A 21,842-nucleotide genomic window follows, 5' to 3' on the forward strand; every position below is an offset into this window, starting at 1 on the left:
GAGAGCTGCTTCATCCATATAGGCATGTGGTCTAGGGAAAAATGTTGTAGGGTAACTGACTGATCAAAGTGGATGTCCAACACTACATTAGGCAGGAACTTAGGATGTATGTGGCGCACCATATTGTTATGGTGAAATCCAGTATGAGATGAGTCAGTCAAGTGGGCCTGGAGTTCACCAACTGCATGGACTGCGGCGATTTGCATAAAAAGGTAACCTTCTAGGTTAGATAAACCGAGTTCACATGCATTCAGAAGCTCAAGAGAGACACCTTCATCAGTTTGATTAGAACCACACTGATGCTGCATTATACAGTAGATGGCGTAACAGGAGGCTTCAAGTGAAGGAAGACGCACATGAATCTAATAAGTAAAAGGCTGAACAAATGTAGGCCCTTCCTTCTACATGATGGTGCTAAGCGCTAATGGCGCTGAGGTACACCCTAACAGAATTGATTTTGAGGCCAGATTCAGATGTAGAAGGTATCCAAGCTGTTATTTTATAGGACAAGAAAAGAAATCTATGGTCCTAGTCTGACATCAAATGTCAAACCTCCTACATATGAAATATAAGATCTCAAAGAGGATTCTTGTCTAAAAGCCAAAGGAATGTGAAACACTTCATTCAAAAAATGAGACTGAATTACATCCAGGTTGTGAGGCTTGGATAGTGGGGTAGAGCAATGATCCTTGGTTTTGCATGATTACATTTGGGGAAGACCCTCAACCTGATTGTTTTCCTTAGAGTAGTTCCCATAGAATTCCCATAGTATCTGAATGTAATCTGCTTTAAATGCCGAAAAGCATAATATAAAAATAAAATAAATAAAAATCAGATAAATAGAAAGATACAAAAACTTTCTAAGCCAAAAAGGAGCTATGAATGTAATAGTTCCTCAGTCCTTTATGAGTTTTATCAATGTTTTCGATCATAGGGATACTGGAGGATACACATACAGAAGATCTTTGTTCCAAAGTATGGAGAAAGCATTCACAGCTAACTTGCCTGAAACAGAAGACCTTCCCTCTTCAGGACTGTCACACACATCTATCTCAGAATTACATCACTGGAGAAAATTTTGTTTGCCATGTCCTAGTCCACAGATTACCTATAGGATCCAGCTAATGACAGCCTGCCTGCCAAGATATTTTCCTTCACTAACAAGCATATGGCTTTCATATCCATTCCAAGAGAATGACCATCACCACACCTTCACTGCTTCCAGATACAGGAGGTGGAAGTCTGTTCTTCCCTGCTTGTTTAGGTAGAAATATATTATCTGATTGTCTGTCTGGACTAAGATAATTCTGGAGGCCATAATGTCCAACTAACATTCCCAACACAGACCAAGTTGATGTATGCAGACTATACTTTCTCTCATCTAGTACAGCCTAGATGAATTCCAGTTGAGGTGATGAGTTACTACATATCTGAACCTAACTAAACCTAATGGCCTCCAACACCTGGATAGAGACTCAAGGAAAATTAGTTCTTACATGTTAATTTCCATTCCTGTAGTACCACGGATCAGTCCAGACTGTGGGTTGAGCCTCCTTTCCAGCAGGTGGAGACAGACTAAAACTGAAAGGATATCCTATATGAGGACAGAGCCTATCCTGTAACCCTTCAGTATAACCAATGTCAAAGCAGAAAACAATAAACCCAGAATAGGATCAAGCAAGTAACCATAAAGCTCAACGGAGCAACTGTAGAACAATAGAATGAACATGGTACGTGGTGTTTAAAACGACCAAGGCTTCCGATGTAATTGCTCAGTATTCTTGCACAAAAACCTGAAGTATTAGAATCTGCAAACCTGCAAGAACAAGCTTCGAGAGGACAGAAAGAAAGACAGACAGGGAAGGGCGTCTGGACTGATCCGTGGTACTACAGGAACGAAAATTAACAGGTAAGAACTAATTTTTCTTTCCCTGTACTTACCCAGATCAGTCCAGACTGTGGGATGTACCAAAGCTTCCCTAAACTGGGTGGGACCGAGACAGTCCCGCTCGAAACACTTGCCGCCCAAAAGATCCAGCAACCGGAGCTTGCACATCCAGATGGTAGTGTCGAGAAAAGGTATGCAAGGACGTCCATGTGGCGGCCCTGCAAATTTCCTGTGGAGAAACGAATTGACTCTCCGCCCAAGAGATGGCTTGAGAGCGTAGAGAATGAGCCTTGAGGCCCTCTGGTACAGGTCGACCTTGGCAAAGATAGGCTGAGGAGATGGCTTCCTTCAACCACCGCGCAATAGTGGTCTTAGAAGCTTGCTTACCCCGATTGGGACCGCTCCAGAGAACGAAGAGATGGTCCGAGACCCGAAAATCGTTAGTAACCCTGGAGGTAGCGAGGCAGAACTCGCTTGACGTCCAGCCGACGGAGCTCACCCCCAGTCGTACCCACAACCTCCTCTGGGGAGATCGCTGGAAGTTCCACTGACTGGTTGACATGAAAACTAGAAACGACTTTAGGTAAGAAAGAAGGGACCGTCTTGAGAGAGACCCCAGAATCGGAGAAGTGTAAGAAGGGCTCCCGACAGGATAATGCTTGAATTTCAGAGATCCGTCGAGCGGAAGAAATGGAGACCAAAAAGACAGTCTTTAGCGTAAGGTCTTTTAGCGTTGTGCGACGGAGAGGTTCGAACGGGGCTGCACAGAGGGCCTGAAGGACCAGATTCAGACTCCACGACGGACAAGTGGTCCGAGAAGGGGGGCGAAGATGCTTAACGCCCCTCAGAAAATGAATCACGTCCAGATGAGCTGCTAAGGAATGACCTTCCACCCGACCCAAGAGAGAGCCGAGCGCAGAAACTTGAACTTGCAGAGAACTGAGGGAGAGGCCATTAGAGAGACCCTTCTGAAGAAAAGATAAGACCACCGAGACCGGGGCGGAACGCGCTGGGATACCCGATTCCGCACAAACAGTCTCAAAAACCTTCCAGATACGCACGTAGGCCAGGGAAGTCGACTGTTTTCGGGCCCGAAGAAAGGTGGAGATGACCTCCTCCTTATAGCCCTTACGCCTCGGGCATCGCCGTTCAAAAGTCAGGCCGCTAGACAGAAGCGATCGGCCTGGTCGAAAAATACAGGCCCCTGCCGAAGCAGGCGAGGGAGATGACAGAGTCAGAGAGGTCCGTCCGTCGCCAGGTTGACGAGATCTGCGAACCACGGCCTCCTCGGCCACTCGGGTTCTACGAGAACCACGGGTCTCCGGTGTAGTTCGATTCTTCTGAGGACTTTTCCCACCAGGGGCCACGGGGAGGAAGACGTACAGCAGGACGTCCGCTGGCCAAGGAAGAGCCAGAGCGTCCACGCCCTCTGAGCCGTGTTCCCTCCGGCGGCTGAAGAACAGATTGGCCTTAGAGTTGCGCAGGGTCGCCATGAGGTCTAGGTGGGGAGGACCCCACCTGTCCACTATCAGATCCATGGCCGCCTCCGAGAGCTCCCACTCCCCTGATTGAGAGCTTGACGGCTGAGGAAGTCGGCTTGAATATTTTCCTTGCCCGCGATGTGGGATGCCGCCAGGCACTGTAGATGCCGTTCTGCCCAAGAGAAGAGATGGCTGGCTTCCAGGGCCACCAGGGGACTGCGGGTGCCCCCTTGGCGATTGATGTAAGCCACTGTGGTAGAGTTGTCGGACAGGACTCTTACCGCTTTGCCGCGGAGCAGGGGGAGAAACCCCTGGAGGGCCAGGCACACCGCCAGGGTCTCCAACCGATTGATATGCCAACGAGATTGACTCGGCGACCAGGTTCCCTGGGTGGATTGGGAGAGACAAACCGCACCCCAGCCCGACAGACTGGCGTCCGTGGTCACTTCTGTCCATTGTTGCGCTTGGAGGGGCATCCCCTGGAGGAGATGAGGAAGCAACAGCCACCACTGCAAGTCATCGACTGTAGAGTCCAAAAACGGAAGGACTATGTGAAACTGTTCCGACACCGGCTGCCAACGGGACAGCAAAGCTTTCTGTAATGGACGCATATGAGCAAAGGCCCAGGGCACGAGGTCGATGGTGGAAGCCATGGATCCCAGAACCTGCAGATAGTCCCGAGCCGTCGGGGAGGGTAGCGCAATCAGGTTCTGGATTTCCTCAATCAGCTTGAGGGCGCGTGCACGTGATAAGAAGACCTTGCCTGCTCGGGTGTCGAAGTGGACTCCCAGGAACTCCAACTCCTGGGCGGGCTGAAGATTGCTCTTGGAGAAGTTCACTATCTACCCGAGAGAAGCAAGTAGGGACAACACGCGATCCACCGCCAGTTGACACGAGGCCGCCGACTTGGCCCGGATGAGCCAGTCATCTAGGTAGGGATTCCCTCCCGGCGAAAAGCCACCGCAACCACCACCATGACCTTGGTGAAGGTGCGAGGCGCGGTTGCGAGTCCGAAAGGAAGCGCCCGGAACTGGAAGTCCTGGTTGAGAACATGGAAGCGTAGGTATTTCTGGCAGTCGCGGTGAATCGGAATATGGAAGTATGCCTCGGCGAGGTCGAGAGAAGCGAGAAACTCTCCGGGGCAGACCGCCGCGATGACCTCTCGCAGAGTTTCCATGTGGAAATGAGGAATTTTGAGGGCCCGATTGACCCTCTTGAGATCCAGGATCAAACGATAGGAGCCGTCCTTCTTGGGAACGACGAAGTAAATAGAATACTGGCCGACGTCACGGTCCCTCTCTGGGACCGGGACCACCGTGCCCAGAGCCAGGAGTCTGGTGAGGGTTTGTTCCACCGCGTCCCTCTTGGACCGCCCACATGGGGAAAAGAGAAAGAGATCCGGTAGGTCGCGGACAATTTCGAAGGCATACCCGTCTCTGATAATGTCGAGAACCCACTGATCCGACGTGATTTTGACCCATTCCTCGAAAAACAAGGAGAGGCGGCCGCCTAGGGGAGGGACCGAGGAACGAGTCAGCTGAACTTCATTGTGTTGCAGGCTTGGGGGTGGAGCGTGAGGTCTGGCCCTTGCGAAAGGGCCGCCGACCACGAAAGGACTGCGACCAAGACTGAGACCGGGAAGAATAACCCCTTGAGGAACCACCCCGCCCGCGCGAAGTAAAACAACGCTGGCCCCGGAAGCGAGAATGAGAGGACGTGTAGGACCAGGTGGATTTAGGGCGGTCCTCCGGAAGCTTATGGACCTTGTTGTCCCCCAAGGAGTCCATAAGTTTCTCAAGGTCCTCACCAAAAAGCAACTTACCCTTGAAAGGCAACATGCCTAGCCGGGCCTTGGAGGACTGATCAGCCGACCAATTGGTAGCCAGAGGAGTCTCCAGGAGGACACTGCTGAAGCCATTGCCTTCGCCTGAAGGCGCACGAGGTCATAGAACGCGTCGGCACTGTAAGCGATGACAGCTTCCAGACGCTCAGCCTGTTCCGCCTCGGACGGCAGAAGGTCCTGGGAGGAGAGTAGTTGCTGAACCCAGCTAAGGCCTGCCCGCAGCATGAAGCTGCTGCAGCAAGACGCCCGGACTCCGAGAGCCTCCAGCTTACGATCCTGCCCGTCTAAGTTCCGTCGATCCCTCTACCGGGATCGTGGTATGCATGGAGACCGCCGAGACGGAGGAGTCCACCGAGGGATTTTTCAACAATTCCAAACATTCCTCCGGGAGGGGGTAGAGCTTCTCCATGGCCCGTCCCACCCGAAGGGCCGCCTTGGGAGCCTCCCACTCCCTTAAAAGTAACAGCTTGAGCATGGGATGGAAGGGAAAGGCGGAAGCAGGAGCCCTCAAACCCGCGAGGACCGGGTTCATATCTTTGGGCAAGGAGGCCAGCAGGTTATCCACAGGGGGCCCCTCCAACCCCAGTTCCTGGAGGACAAATGGGATGAGGGGCTTCAACTCCTCCTTGTGGAATAAACTAAGCACCCTGGGGTTGTCCCCCTCCAGGGGGAGAGTGCCCTCCGGCTCCTGGATGACGTCTGGATCCGGAAGCACTGGGTCCACCTGGGGGTCGTGAGGGGGGCACCCCTGGGACCACCCCGCACCGGCCCCTGGGGCTCCGCAGCGGGTCCAGCAGTCAACGGCGCGGCGCGAGGGATTTTAGGAGGGGGGTCAATAGGAGGGCCTTCTTCCCCCTCCTGCAGGCTTGCTAGATAAGATTTATGCAGGAGGAGGATGAACTCCGGAGAAAAACGGGTCCTGGATTTCCCGGGGGGGGGGGAGGGGGGCAAGGGGAGTATCTCCAAAAAATTCGGCCCCCCAGCCCCAGGCTGCTAAGAAAACGGAGCCGCTGAAAAATCCAAAATGGCCACCGTTCCCGGGCTTTGCCGACCCGGGAACGGCCTTGGCCATGCCAAGGGGACTCGATCCCTTGGCTAAATTTGCTTGCCCTGCCAAGGAGGGACCTTCCCCACCCGGCAGGCAAGCTGAGAAGAGGCCCTCTCGCGAAAAGGCTGCCCACAAGAAGGGCAGGCTGCCTGCCTGTCGCGGCATAGCAAAGCCGCTCTGAGAAAAAAAACTGAAAAAAAAAAGTTTGATTGACAGCCTGAAGGCCCGGAGTGAAGCAGGGGGGAATCCTGCTGACTCCTGCCTGCCTGGCCGCCGGTTCAAGGCCGCCTTAGACCAGAAAAAAAAAAATGAAAAAATATTGGTCTACTGCTGCAGGTAAGTTAAAAGTAGGGGAATATTTTTAACTTAATTCAAAATTTAAAAAATGAAAATTATCCTTTTTTTTTTTTAAACTGAGCGCAGCAGTCGGGTTCTAAAAACCCTCTCGGCAGCCAGGGGGGAGACGAGACCTGGACTACCAGACTCGGTCCCCACACCTAGAAGCGTACACGGACTCAGGCTATGCAGCGCACAAGGGGCAAAGCCCCCCTGAGTCCGGCAAGAGCCAAAAGACGGAGTCATCTCCTGAAGAAAAATCAACAGACAAAAAGCCTGACTAACATTCGGCTCGATACTGTAAGACCGCGGTAGAAAGAGTGCGGCATTGCCAGGCGCACCCTTCCTCCCCGCACGCACAGTTCTCTTCACTTAGCGCCCGATACTCTCTTCTAATTGCATGCAAATGCATGCCGCGGCTGCGAAGCCTTAGGCAAGTGTTAGGCCCGCGCAACCCATTTTACTGTATAGAGCACCTATACAGTATCCTGGGTTCGCGGGCCTAACGCTTCACGGCCGCGCTGGTATCTGTCATTTCAAATGACAGGTACCAGGAAGTGGACAGTTATGCTCCCCGATGCTCGGCAAACTATCCCCCAGCCCCCGCTCACCTGCCCTGGCCCCGTCCGGTCTCCGGTGCAGCCCCAGTCCTGTCTCCTCCTCCCGAAGCAAAAAAAAAAAACCAAAACTGCTCAAGGCGGCCGGGTGGGCGTGCATTCATCCAGGCAGAGGGAGCCGGCGGCGAAAGCGGCCTCCGGCTCCCTCTGCCTGGATGAATGCACGGCCCCCGCCGGTAGTGAATGAATGCCCGTGCGATTTCGGCGCTCAAGGCGTGACGTCACGTCATGTGACTGCCTTGAGCGCCGAAATCGCACGGGCATTCATTCACTGCCGGCGGGGGCCGCTGGATGAATGCACGGCCCCCGCCGGCAGTGAATGAATGCCCGTGCGATTTCGGCGCTCAAGGCATGAGCGCCGAAATCGCACGGGCATTCATTCACTGCCGGCGGGGGCCGTGCATTCATCCAGGCAGAGGGAGCCGGCGGCGAAAGCGGCCTCCGGCTCCCTCTGCCTGGATGAATGCCCGGCCCCCGTAGCAGGCCCGAGCCTTGCTACTTTTTCGGGTTTTTGGTTTTTTTTTGCTTCGGGAGGAGGGGACAGGGCCAGGGCAGGTAAGCAATGTTTTTACACTTTTTTTACACCATTTTTTACACTTTATTCCCGTTTTAATTTTCGAACACCACACTAACACCAAGTAGAAGGTGGCGGTAAACTAACAGGTTAAAGACACGGCAAAATAGCGGGTTACAAAGGAGATAATCTGAGCGCGCGTCACAGTATCGGAGGGGAATAGCTAATTCCTTCATTATACAGCTAATTCGTTCATTTACATAGCATATACATGCTGCATGCGGAAAGGGTTATGTGTCTGTTTTAAAAAGCGCTAAGGACGCATGAAACTGGAGACTGTATCACTGAATCGCCTTACGCGTCCAAATTGTGCGCTCCGAGCATGTTACAGACGGAAAATCTTCAACCGAACGATACTGTATCGAGCCGTTTATTAGAGAGGGAGAATATCCCTAAAGAAGTACTTGCTTCATCCAGAGAAAGAAGAGAAAAAGGCTGACTAGCCTAGATCAGGAGACCGAAGGGATACGTCCTACACCTGCTGGAGACAGACAAATACTGAAGGGTTACAGGATAGGCTCTGTCCTCATATAGGATATCCTTTCAGTTTTGGTCTGTCTCCACCTGCTGGAAAGGAGGCTCAACCCACAGTCTGGACTGATCCGGGTACATACAGGGAAAACCGATTTGTTCACATCCAACTGAGATGTGTTCTTGATCAGCTAATCATCCAGGCAGAAAACACATGAACCCCCATCTTGTAAAATAAGCCATGACAACAGCTATGCACTTCATAAAACCTCATTCAACTGTACTGAATGTGCAGTTCTAATTTCCTGACCCTCCTTTTTTTCTCCCCTTCATACCCATCTTGTTTCTTTATCTCCTTGTTACATGTAATTTTTACTTTCCTTTCCAAAGTTAAATTTACTGTTCTTTGTAAACTGATGTGAAATGCAAATGAATGTCGATATATAAAAGTTTTAAATAAATAAATAAATACATTTCTCCGTTCTTTTCTAACCATTGGGTTTTGAGGGCAAGTACAAGGAATGATTATAAGCTGTTGAGCTGACACAATGCAGACAATCCTAGGTAAACATAGAAAATATTTCAACTTTTCCCGAAAGCTCTGGAATTTCATTTTGCTTGGCACCATGCAGTCATGTGACATACTTGTGTGAGATGGTAAGCCCGCTTGTCTTCAAAGAAAAGACTAATAGATTAATACAAAAACACAAAGGTAGAAAATCTTATTTTCTGAGCAAACCTGACAAACTCCCTGTACTGTTTGACAAAACACAGAAGTTCAATCTGAAAAGGAAAACAAAAGTGAATTTTGTTCTCTCTCTGAAAAGTTATATATTATGGTCAAACTCCAAAAGTAATTCAACATAGGTATTTATTTTTTATTTTACTTACAGCTGCAATTTTCAGATTATCCCTCACATGCATTCGGTCAACATCTTTCTCAGGGACTGAATCTGTGCTATCCAGGTATGCCAGCAAACCGGAAGGCTAAAATGAAAAAGGAGCTTAGTAAGTTCAAGTGCTACACATCTTCTGGAATTTTCTTTTGAGAACAAAACGATATTATAATATCCTAAGAACAGTATAGCAGAGTTGCTTACCTTTAACAGGTGCTCTCTGAGGACAGCAGAATGTTATTCCTCATGCATGGGTTACATCATCAGATGGAGTCCTGACACGGAAAACTTATGTCAAAGTTTCTAGAACTTTGACCTACTACATTGGACATACCCAGCATGCCCTATGCAACGTATCCCCGTGGAGACCCTATTCAATTTTCTAACACAGAATGAGACAAATTAAAACATAGGAAAAACCCAACTCCACAGGGTGGCAGGGGGTTTCGTGAGGACTACCATCCTGCTGTCCTCTGAGAACACCTGTAATATAGGTAAGCAATTCTCCTTTCTCAGAGGACAAGCAGGATGGTAGGGTCCTCACACATGGCTGAATCCCTAGCTACAGGCTGTCACCCAACATAAAAGGGGGTCAACAAACACAAAACCAGGTATCAACGGGCACAACAATGGTGTTGTTGGTAAGAAGAGGGGGGAGGCAGTCTGAACTCAAACAAAAGGTCTTAGGCGGGAGAGAGTTAGGTTCTACACCTGAAACGGATTCTGAATGACAGAATGGCCAAACCTACTAGTGCACTGGCCATCCCTATCCAAGCAATAGTGAAATGTGAATCTGTGAAGGAAACTCCACATCGCAGTTTGCAGATCTCCTCCACGGCAACAGCTTTCAAGTGGGTCACAGACTCTGCCATGATTCGGACAGAATGAACCTTAACATGACCCCCAAGATACAGCCTGCCTGGGCATAACAGAAGGAGATGCAATATGCTAGCCAATTCGATAATGTCAGTTTGGCAATGGTAATGCCCAACCTATTTCTATCAAAAGAAACAAAAAGCGTGATGGACTGTCTCTGGGTTTCTGTCCTCTCCAGATAGGCGGCTAAGGCTCATTTGTAGTCCAAACTGGGCAAGGTATGTTCGCCTCTGTGCAAATGGGGCCTGGGAAAGAATGCTAGAAGGACAATGGACTGGTTAAGATGAAGTCAGTCACCACTTTAGGCAAGAATTTAGAGAGTGTGCGCAAGACCACAGTCATAATAAAAAACAAGGTAAGATGAATAAGTCACTAAGACCTGGAGCTCGCTGAACCTACATACGGAGGTGACTGCCACCAAAAATATAAAACTTTCCAGGTCAGGTATTTCAGATCACAGATGCACAGCAGCTCAAAAGGAGTTATTAGCTGAACTAACACCACTTTGAGGTCCCAAGACAGAACGACAGGCTTTAGGGGAGGCTTCAATAGAAGCAGGCCCCACATGAAACGTACAACTATAGGCTGTGCAGAGATAGACGTACCATCTAAACCAATTGCACTCAGATTAACTAACAGAGGTGGTTTTCAAGCCAGTTTCTGATAGGTGTAGAAAGTAATCAAGCAGTTTTTGTGGAGGGCAGGAGAACGAATCTAGGGGCCTTCTGCTCACACCACACAGAAAACCTCCTCCACTTCAGTCCATAGGACTTTCTAGAAGCCACAAGGACCTGAGACACATCTTCTGAAAGATCAAGTGGTTGCAAAACTAACCTCTCAACATCCAGGCTGTGAGTGACAGGGCCTGGAGGTTGGAATGTCACAACCTGCCATGATCTTGTGTAATGAGATCTGGGGAAATCCCCAGACTGATTGGCCTTTGAATAGACAACTCCCACAGGAGTGGAAACCAGACCATTCTCGGCCAATAAGGGGCATTGAGGATCATAATTCCCTTGTCCTCGCAAACCTTCAACAGAGTCTTCTCCACTAAGAGAATTGTAGGATAGGCGTACAATGTCAGGCGAGGGCATCTGAACCTGGTTTACCATCTGACCTGTACAGGAAGCAGAACTGAGGCACCTTTTTGTTGCAAGGGGACGCAAAGAGATCCATGTCCGGGTTTCCCCAGAGGCAGAATATCTGATTCGCAACCCCCTGGTCCAGAGACCACTTGTGGGGTCTGAAGGCACAACTCAGTCTGTCCACCAACACCTTCTCTTTTCCAGCCAGGTACATAGCCCTGAGCAGATCTGAACTGCTTCCAGACACAGGAGTTACAACCTCATACCTCCCTGCTTGTTGACATACCACATCGCCACTTGGTTGTCGCTTTGAAATCAGGACAACTTTGTTGGACAGCCAATCTCTGAAAGCCCATAGAGTGTACCGGATCGCCCAGAGCTCCAAGAAATTGATTTGGCAACAGCGTTCCTGGGCAGCCCAGAGACCCTGGTTGCTGAGCCCATCAATATGAGCTCCCCAGCCCAGGATGGGACGCATCCGTGGTTAGGACAATTTGGATAGGATGACTTTGGAAAGAGATCACCTGTTCCAGATTTGAAAAGTACCACCATGACAGAATCCCAGAGGGACAAGGTGACTCGGATGTGATCCTGGAGGGTCTGCGTGGCCTGGCGCCACTGTGACCTCGGAGTCCACTGGACTTTGCACATGTACAATTATGCCAAGGAGGTGACGCAGACTGTTGCGGCCATATGGCCCAACAACCTCAACACGTGTCAGGCTGACACCTGATGACTCAATCTCTGCCACAATAGTCATTAGAGTGATGACCCTTTGACAAGGCAGGAAGGACTTAACCTAAGCCAATCTAGCAGAGCTCCTAGGGAGACCAATTGAAGTGACAGGCTGAGATGGACTTCAGATAGTTGATGACGAACCCTAGTGACTCCAAAACCAGGATGGTAAAGCACGTGGACCTGATCCGGTGTAGAAGGCTCAGATGGAAAGTCGCCAGTCCTCAGAAGAGGACTCCGATGAATCATCCCCCTGGGGATCATATGGTGCGTCCTCCTCACTGACATCACCAGGAGAATGGTGAGGGAGGCCAGCGCCCATTTCCCTCAGTAGTGGCATCGAGGGGTGTTCTGGGCAACCTCAGTGCCGAAGGCCACAAAGGCATCAATGGTGCCGGAGGCACTGACGGCCCCGAGGGAACAATAGCCCTGGGAATCCTGATGGCCCGGGAATGGGCTTGAGGAGTGCAGTCCCTTCGAGGGCCTCTGGCGTGGTTGCTTATTTTCCTCCTCTGAGAATCCAATAATCGGTATTGCTCTGGAGGGGGACCTCGGTGACTGATGGGGAATCGAAGGAGCCCTGGTCACCGGTTATGTCGGTAGAATGCCCAACAGGTTGTCGAGATGCTCCAGCAGGGGCGCTAGCTGTGCAGGCGCTGGCTCCGACGCCAGCATGGGGGGCGGTTCAATGATCCGCAGGGCTAGGCGCACTGCCTGTTGCACCCTGTGGGGTCCAACTCCATCTGAAAATCCAGCTATGAGAACACGGAAGATGAAGGGGTCAAAGTCTCCAATGCCGGAGTCGATGGAGCCGACTTTTTGGCACCAAAATGCTGCTCCATCTTGTCCAGCTGGGAACGACGACCCTTGGGGGTCATCTGGGCACCCGCAGATGTCATGGGAAGTCCCCAGGCAGAAGATACAAACTTCATGGGGATCTGAGAGAGACATGGTCCACGGGCACTGGGGGCACTTATGAAAACTGGAGACACCATGAAATTGGCAATAGGCTTGGGGATCGACCACAAGAACGAGAGAAACACCTACAGAGACGCCAGGGAAACCAACCGTGAAGAGGGACCTGTACGGAGTAAAAACTGAGGAGAAATCCTTGATGAAGTGAACATTTTTAAAAGCTCTGGGAGAGAGCTCCGAGAACCGCGAGGCGACTGTTTCATGGAAAAAACGAGACTAAAGAGGGACCCCGCATGGCCGCGTAGACAGTGGCATGATGGGCATGCTCAGTGTGCTAGTCAAAGTTTCTAGAAACTTTGGCAAGTTTTCTGTGCTGGGCTCCATCTGATGATGTCACCCATCTGTGAGGACTACCATCCTGCTTGACCTAGGAAAATCCTTCTTTTCGCCAGGCCACCACTACCAGCAACATAATCTTGGAAAATGTTCTGAGTGGTGACTAGAACAAAAGGCAGCGCCTGAAACTGATAATGGTGCCCCAAAATCGCAAAGCGCAGAAAGCATTGGTGTTCCAATGGAATGGAAATATGAAGATAAAACTCTGACAGATCCAAGGAGGTCCGAAATTCCCCTGACTGAACAGTTATTACAGAGCGTAAGGTTTCCATTTGAAAATAAGTCACCTTCAAATGACGGTTGACCCTCTTGAGAACCAAGATGGAACAAAAGGAGCCCTCCTGCTTGGGCACAAAAAAAAATAAATGGAATATCATCCCATACTTTGAGACATGGGCACCAGAAGCACAGCTCTCAGCCTAAAAAGCCTTTGAAGTGTGAACTCCACTGCCTGCTTCTTCTGCGGGGAGTGGCAAGGTGATACCATGAACACATCTCGAGGAATACTGCGAAATTCCAGTGCATGCCCTTCGCATATCACCTCCAGGACCCATTGGTCTGATGTGATCTTGAACCACCTCTTATAAAAGAGAGAGAGAGACGTCCCCCTATTTCCTGCTTTGGAAGGTGTGCTACCAAATCTTCAGTGGGAAGCTTGTTCACCTGAGTTCATTCCTCCCTTGGGCTGCCGGGGATGAAAGATATGAGATCTACCAAAAGTTGAGTCTGCTGAAAGGTAGTCTCTCCATAGGGATGAAAACGCCAGGACCCCCGGAAACAACCCCTCATACCAAAGTGGCGCTGTAACTGTTTCTCATCCTCCAGCAACCGAGGCACTAGAGACTCACCCCACTTTCTGGCCAGTTTCTTCAACTCGCTCTCAAAGAAGAACAAGCCTTTAAAGAGCATCTTGGTAAGATTGGCTTTGGAAGCTGTACCAGCTGACCAATTTCGCAACCAGGCTTGACACCTGGCCGCTTTCACTGAAGCCACTCCTCTGGCTGAAGTCTGGACCAAATCACAGCCTGCATCTGCTAAAAAGGTGGCAGCAGGATCGATAACTGCTCTGGAATTCCCTCCAGACTCAACCTCCTGAGAGAAGCAGATATGATCTTGCCACTAGGGTACAACAGGAGGCAATCTGTAAATTCATCGAATTGCCTCAAAGGCTTGCTTAAGAATAGCCTCAATCCTTCTATCATGTACATCCTTCAATGTCTCTTCTCATTCCACAGGGATAGTCATCTGCTTAGACACAGCACATACCAGAGCATCCACTTTGGGAAAACGCAAACATTCTCTCTCAGCCAGATCCAGGGGGTACAGGTCTTTCAATGTCCAACCCTCTTTAAAATTTGCCTCTGGGGTATCCCATTCCAGATCAATCAATTCCTGGATAGCATCCATCACCGGGAAAAAGAAAAACCAAGAGGCTTTAAGTAAGAAAACCAAAATGGCATTCTTCCTCGGCTCTGACATAGTAACGAAACAGGAGCATCCAGTTGTTTCAAGGTCTGGGAAATCAGGGCCAGCAGTTCATCTCTATGAAAGAACTGCAACATGCTTGCACTCAAAAATGAAATGCGCCCAAAAAATAAGCACGGAAAGGTGCACACACAACTTGCGTGTCAAGTTAAAGTATGTAAAAAAGTTTGTGCCGATAAAAAGCATGCCCAAAAATCGAAGCGCACATGTGCGCAAGCCAACACAGTGCACACACCAACAGCCTATAGAGGGTAGCAGAATATGCACAAGAGCATGCAAAAACATCTGCCGCGTCCTTCCACGCAGCATGCAAAAAAATAGTCTAAGTGTGGGACCTAGCACACTGGGGGCCGCTCAACCCAATTCCCTAAAAACAATAGGAGCAGGACCAAACAACAGCATGGAGTGCCAAGAATGGAGACCAGAGGAAGTCCTGAAACCCCTCTGTCTGATTCAGGTACATTTTTCTTTTTTTTTTAAACCTTACCTGAGCTCAGCGCTTATTGGCTGAGTTCAGAGATGGTCTCCAGCTACAGGAGGAGAGGGCATCTGCTGTCATCGCCGCTCTGCCTCCTGTACCCGCTGCCTTTCAGCTGAACTAGCAACTAAGACCATGCCAGGAAACCAGCTACTGGACCAAGGCACACCTCTGAGGGACCACAGAAATCGCCTCAGGAATTCTCAACTGTGGGAGGGACCTTTAGGTATCACCACAGGAGAGTGGGGCTTTCTTTTCCTGAATTTAGAATTTCAAATTTCTCCTTTCAAAAAGCTCAAAGCAATCCCCATAGGGAGATGTACGGCCACCATCTGCTGGAGACGGAGAAAACTGACAGGCTGGGTCACTGCAGGGTTATATATGCTGTGACATCAGCTTGCTCCGTCTCCATTTACTGGCAGGGAAGCATAAACCCACTGGTTCTGAGTCCATTTGTCTACACACTAGGAAAAAAAAACAATTTTTGTCTCTAACAAGGCTCTTCACAAATTGTTTGGTCTGCCTCGTTAACTTGTTACATCTTAACTTTTCAGTGCTAATTCTCTTTCCTATTTTCATTAGGACCAGCTTAACTTTTTTTTTTATGGCACAGAATTTCTTCTTTTCTCCTTTTTTCTTCTAGCTCAATGGGATTCTTGCCTTCGCAATCACCCAGTCTGAACCAGAATGTTTCATCACAGGGTCTAAATCCAGTCCAGGTATCACCCTTAAAAAAAACAAACAAAAAACCACAAAAAACAAAACAAAACCATGACTCCTTCCTTTCCCAGAGGTCATGAATATTGCCTCTGTAGCACCCTCAGCCCCAGCTGATCTAAAGTGCAGGGCACTCAATCTGAAAATCAAAGCAGGGACTTTGCATGGCAGCACACAAGTACTGTCATTGAGCCACTGGGCCAGTCCCTGGTTTTCCATTTTTTTAAAGGATGCCTTTTTGGCTTAGCTGTTACAACCCCATTTAGCCATGTGAGCAATTCTTTGGTCTTCTTTTGAGCTTATCTTCTTGTGGAATACTTTTTATCTGGGCTTTTAAAATGGTATTTTTAAATAACCTCCGCCTTCTCATGCAGACAACACTCACAACTGCTTTTAGTTCCCATCTAATTTCATTTTATCATAATCTACAGTATTTTGTTATTCTCCCTGCTGTTATGTCAAATTTGATTGCATTATGATCACTATTGCTAATCAATAGCAAAGATACACCCCTTGCATTAGATCCTGCTTCACTGACAACTAGATCTAAAGCTACTTCAAACCATGTGCAAATACAGATAAATACTAAGGGGCTGATGCAATAATCTTCGCGGAAAGCAGGAGCTCCAGACAGGCGTTAATATCTGAGCGATAAATGTGTGTCTGAGACGCACATTTATCTTCTTGCATGTGGAGTGAATGAGTAATAGGCTCATTCACATGCATTTGCATGTGATGAGCGCTATCTCATTCACTCCACGTCGGACGCACGTTAAATAGGCGCTAATTCCCCTATTGCATTAGGGGGTGGATTAGCGCCTATTTATCCCGCGTCTGACTGTGGGTTATACATTGGCCCCTAAGTACACAAGTACTTAGGGGCCAATGTATAACCCACAGTCAGACGCGGGATAAATAGGCGCTAATCCACCCCCTAATGCAATGACCCACAGGCCATTCTGAAAATTGCTCTATTCGGGCAAAGGAGTACATAAAAATAAACAAAGTGTCCAAATACCTCTAGATGACCTGTCCTAACAGAACAGTCAATATGCAACTCTGTATGCCATTTTAAAGGAAGGTAAAAGATTGGCATCAAGCATGTCAGATCAAAAAAACTCATACCAAATAAACATACTGCTATTTGATATAATACATGAATAAAACATGCAGTGTAGAAGATTTTCACTTGTCAATTCTCCACTTACCAAAATACGTTTTAGTAAATTTGTTGCAGTTGTATTTTCTGCTGTCCAAAGGCCGACTAAATGTCTACTAAGCTGTCTGAAAGATAAGAAAAAAGGCACTGAGAAATATTTACTGTTTAGCTGGTGAAAACCAAACATGAATATTTCAAATTAAAATCTCAAAATGCCTTTTAATTTTATATTTCTTTTCAGTTAAAACTGAATACATGAGAATATGTAATAAAAGAACATGTTATATCCTGAAAGGAATTACAATTACTTGATAGCAGAGAGTTAAACTGCCATAATTTATTTACCAACTTACATCAGTGTAACAGCGCCCCTAATTTCCTACAACAGTTCATAGGTAGATTCTGTGGCAAGGGACAGAAAATTTTGCAGCAAAGCTTCTGAACTTGTATAGCAAATCTGAATAAATGTGCATACATCTGCATAATAAAGAATGTGCATTTTACTTTATAAAAAAGTCATTTCCCAATCTCATATCCGGGTGATTTAATTTGGGCTTTTAAAAAATATTTGGGCAGGGAGAAGAGGAAGGAAATGGGATTGGCAGAGGGATGGGGAAGAGACAAGAAAAGACAGGGAAAGGAAAGATGGGAAGGAAGATGAGAAGAACAGGAGATGTATCAGAGATGAAAAAATTAAGGCTGAAGGAAAGGAAGCATGGGGGAGGGGAATGGAAATGAGGTGGATAGGAGGAGGGAATAGGAATAAAGGAAGAACTGGGAGGGGGCATCTCTTTCACTACCCCTCCTCACCCAGTACAGATCCCCTCACACACTCTACCCCCTGCCTGCTACCCTCATACATATGCAACCTTCACCACCCCTGTTCAACTTCTCTCTCACACATCACCTTGCCATCTCATACACCCTTAACTCTGGCATGGATCTTCTCCCATATGCAAACACCCTCCATCTCCCTCTCACCCTTTTGTCTTACCTACCTTTTCTCTCACACACACCACTCCCCTTTTTTTAAACCCATCTAGTTTAAATGCTCCTCTATCTCCTTTTTAAAGGTTAGTGCTAGCAGCCTGATTCCATTTTGGTAAAGATGAGGCCCATCCCATTAGAATACACTACCCCTTCCCCAGAATGTTCCCCAGGCCCTAACAAATCTTCCCTGCAATACTGCCTCATCCTTGCATTGAGACTCGAGCTTGGCCTGCCTTTGGAATCCTGTGCATGAAATGGGAAGCACTTCTGAGAATGAAATCCTGAAGGCTCTGGATTTCAATTTCCTACCTAACAGCCTAAATTTTGCCTCCAGATGCTCCCTCCTGCCCCTTCCTTTGTCATTGGTACCCACATGTACCAGGACTGCTGGCTTTTCCTCAGCACTCTCTAAAACCTTATCTAAGTGGTGCATTAAGGCTGCTATCTTCAGGCAAGTAAGTTACTATGCCCATCAGCCACCCTGCTTTCCTAATGATTGAACCAACCACTACACTGGCTGTCCTAACCTTCCTCCTAAGTCAGAGCTTTCCAAACTGTGCGCCGTGACACGTTAGTGTGTCACCTGCAATGTGCAGGTGTGTCGCGCAAGCCCGGTCAACTCCAATGCGAGTTTGGGCTTTTTTTTCTAGCGATTCACTTTTTTTTTCCAGTTCGTGGGTTGCTTATTATTGGGCAATTTTTGCTGTCAATCGTGGATTTTTTGGACTTGGTGGGTGGAACCTGAGCCCAGCTGTCCCTGTCATTGGCTGCTGCTGCCGATGAGGCCTGGCCACGAGGAGTACTGACTGCAAGCAACAGTGTCAGGTGATCATGGAAGGTGTTATGCACCACGGCAGGCTTGAACCCTGAAGGGAGTGAAGCACTTAACTGGCAACAATAAAAAAGAAGAGGTACATGAGTGTGGGGGACAGACATGTGCTTGGGCTTGTTTTTTTGGAAAATAGTGCTTTTTTTCCATGAAACATTGGCAACAATCAAAAAGAAGAGGTACATGAGTGTGGGGGACAGACATGTGCTTGGGCTTGTTTTTTTGGAAAATAGTGCTTTTTTTCCATGAAACATTGGCAACAATCAAAAGAAGAGGTACATGAGTGTGGGGGACAGACATGTGCTGGGGGGGGGGATATGAGTGTGTGGGGGCCAGATATGTGCTTGGGGGGGGGAGAGAGATGAGTGTTTGGGGGACAGCATTGTGCTGGAGGGGGGGGCAGATATTAGTGTGTGGAGGCCAGACAATTTGTTTTATTATTATTATTATTTTTTATTAATTTTTTTTTTATACACAGACATTTGATCTCAATCAAGATATCACCCCGGTTTACATTCAGGTACTGTAGGTATTTTCCTATCCCCAGAGGGGATAGGAAAACCTACAATTGTTACTCAAATTATAACAATAACATTAATCTTGGAATATTATATATTTTTAATATAAATGAAAGGTTTTCATGAGATAGGTTGTGTCGTAAATCATTTTATTATGTATATATTTAAGGAAACATACATAAATTGTCAAAATACGTTTCGTTCGTTTAACCTTTAACCTCTGGTTTGCTAGTAGACTGAATTACTGTGTCGTGAAATTATGTTTGTCTAAAAAGTGTGTCACCAACATGAAAAGTTTGGAAAGCTCTGTCCTAAGTCATGGACCCCCTGGGGAAACATCCTCTGGGTGAAAGGATAAAGTATCACCTGGAGAGCAAGTCTTAGCTATAGGATCACTGCCTTAATTGTGTATTGACTTCGTTGATCATATATTGACTGAAAAAAACTCTCAAAAAATTTTAAATCTGCTACCCGTTTCTTGAAGGGTCCCCTGATGCTAGCAATATTTGAAAGGATAACTAATCATGTCCTCTTTACTTGTTCCAAATCTCATGATTTTAAAAACCTTACCATATCTCCTCTCAGCAGTCTCTTTTTCAAGCAGAAGAGTCTACTTTTTTAAACCTTTCTGCTGTTCCATTACCTTTATCATTTCTCTTGCATTCTCTGTATCTTTTCTAGTTCCAAAATTTGTTTGTTTTTTTTAAATAAGATGAGAATTGTACATAATACCAAAGGGGTGGTCACATTACAGATCTATAGAAAGACATGATATTCTGAGTTTTATTCTCTTCTGAATAACTAACATTTTATTTGCTTTATTGACCACAACGGCACACTGATCCATGAATTTAATATATTATCCACAATTATTTCACAGTCCTTTTCCTAAATGGTAACTCCTAAAGTGGAACTCAGCATTGTATGCATATAGTTTAGATTACCTTTTCCTATGTGTGTAACTTTGTCCTTGTCCATATTAATTGTCATCTGTCACTTAACTTCTAGGTGTCCAGACTCAAAAGGTCATCTTGCAATTCTTCAGCTTGCTTGTGTTTTAACTAATTAACTCACTCATTACTCCTTTTTCCAAATCATTAATTTGTAAGTTAAACACCAGTCCCAGTAGAGATGCTTGGAGTTTTCTGCTATTTATCACTTTCCATAAAGAAAACTATTTAGTCCAACTCTATTTCCTATCCTATAACCAATTACCAGTTCATATTAGGGCAATTACTTCCTATCCTATGACTTGATAAGTCCCTCAGAAATGTGTTATGAAGAATGTGTTTTGAAAATCCAGATACATTATATTGATTGGCTCACCCTCATCCACTGACCTACTGACACCTTCAAAGAATTATTTTCTATTTCTTGGCCCAGTTATTCCTCCTCTCTTTTGCAGCTCAACTAAAAACAGTGTGCGATCTTTTCTTCATAATATCCCCAACATAGCCAAACTAGGGTGCCAAAGGTCCAATCAGGAACCTTGTGTGGCAGTGCTCAGCAGTGTCATTAAGTCACCAGGCCAACTTGCTATTAAAAGTAGTCTATATATTAGTAAGATACAATTTCCCTTTGCTGAATCCCTGCTAGCTATGTTTATCCATATGTCCGGTAATTCTCTTTATCATTAGGCGTAAGATAGACTTCCAAACTTTATATCTAGACAATTTTCAAAAGTGATTTAGCTAGATAAAAGGACTATCTGAAGATTTCCCATCCTTTAACTAATTAGAATTATGTGAGGGGGTTTGATAATGCATGTACTTTTATCCACAGTACAGATTTTCTGGGAGTGTGTTTTAAGTTGGGAGAGAAAAATAATGCACAGAGATTACATTTTCAAATCTACGCATGCTATTTCCATATAAAAAATATCCACAGAAAAAACAGGTGAAGGCTACAGCTACTTTGTTGCCACAGCAATTTTCAAACTGAAAAGAAAAGAATGCAGAGGTCAATATTCAAAACAGTTTAGCCATTTAGATTTTCAAATGTATCTGGCTAAGTTAGCCAGATAACTTTAGAACTGTTTCAGAGCAGGTCTAAAGTTACCCAGCCTTACTCTTTGAATTGATTTTTTCACGAGATGTCCAGCTAAGTAGCCCTGTAAAAAATTTTAAAAAAAAGAAAAAAAGAGGGCCTGTGGCCTGAGTATCCTCCCTTCCCCAACCTATTTTAATAGATGGCTCTGTCTGGCCTTACACTCCCCACCCTGTTCTAAAATCAATGTAAAGTGCTGCAGAGGTCGGGGCCACCCCCCACCACATCTTCCCTTGTTTGCAATCTGGTTTCTGCCAGGATCCCTCAGACTTACTGCAGTCTCATTTGGATGGCTGCAACTCCCATAATTCCAAAATCACAGCCCTGCCGGGAGCGAGGTCTAAGTTTACCTGCTCCTAGCGATCCAGCACTGCTTCTGTCAGAAGCAGGCTGCACGCATACACTACCTTCAGTTTACACTTCCAGTGCTAGAAGAGAAAGTCACCATGGCTCACTCTT

At 47.1% G+C, this 21,842-nt stretch overlaps 1 protein-coding gene across 1 annotated transcript in view; it reads right to left on the minus strand.

Annotated features, from left to right (window-relative positions):
- Nucleotides 1-21,842, minus strand: part of DNAJC13 (DnaJ heat shock protein family (Hsp40) member C13) — a 701,712-nt gene that overhangs the window by 439,725 nt on the left and 240,145 nt on the right. The window contains 2 exon segments of the mRNA XM_029587070.1: nt 9,150-9,245; nt 17,050-17,125. Coding sequence (XP_029442930.1) covers nt 9,150-9,245; nt 17,050-17,125 — 172 coding nt within the window.

This window comes from Rhinatrema bivittatum, chromosome 2, assembly GCF_901001135.1.
Source record: "Rhinatrema bivittatum chromosome 2, aRhiBiv1.1, whole genome shotgun sequence".
NCBI lineage: Eukaryota > Metazoa > Chordata > Amphibia > Gymnophiona > Rhinatrematidae > Rhinatrema > Rhinatrema bivittatum.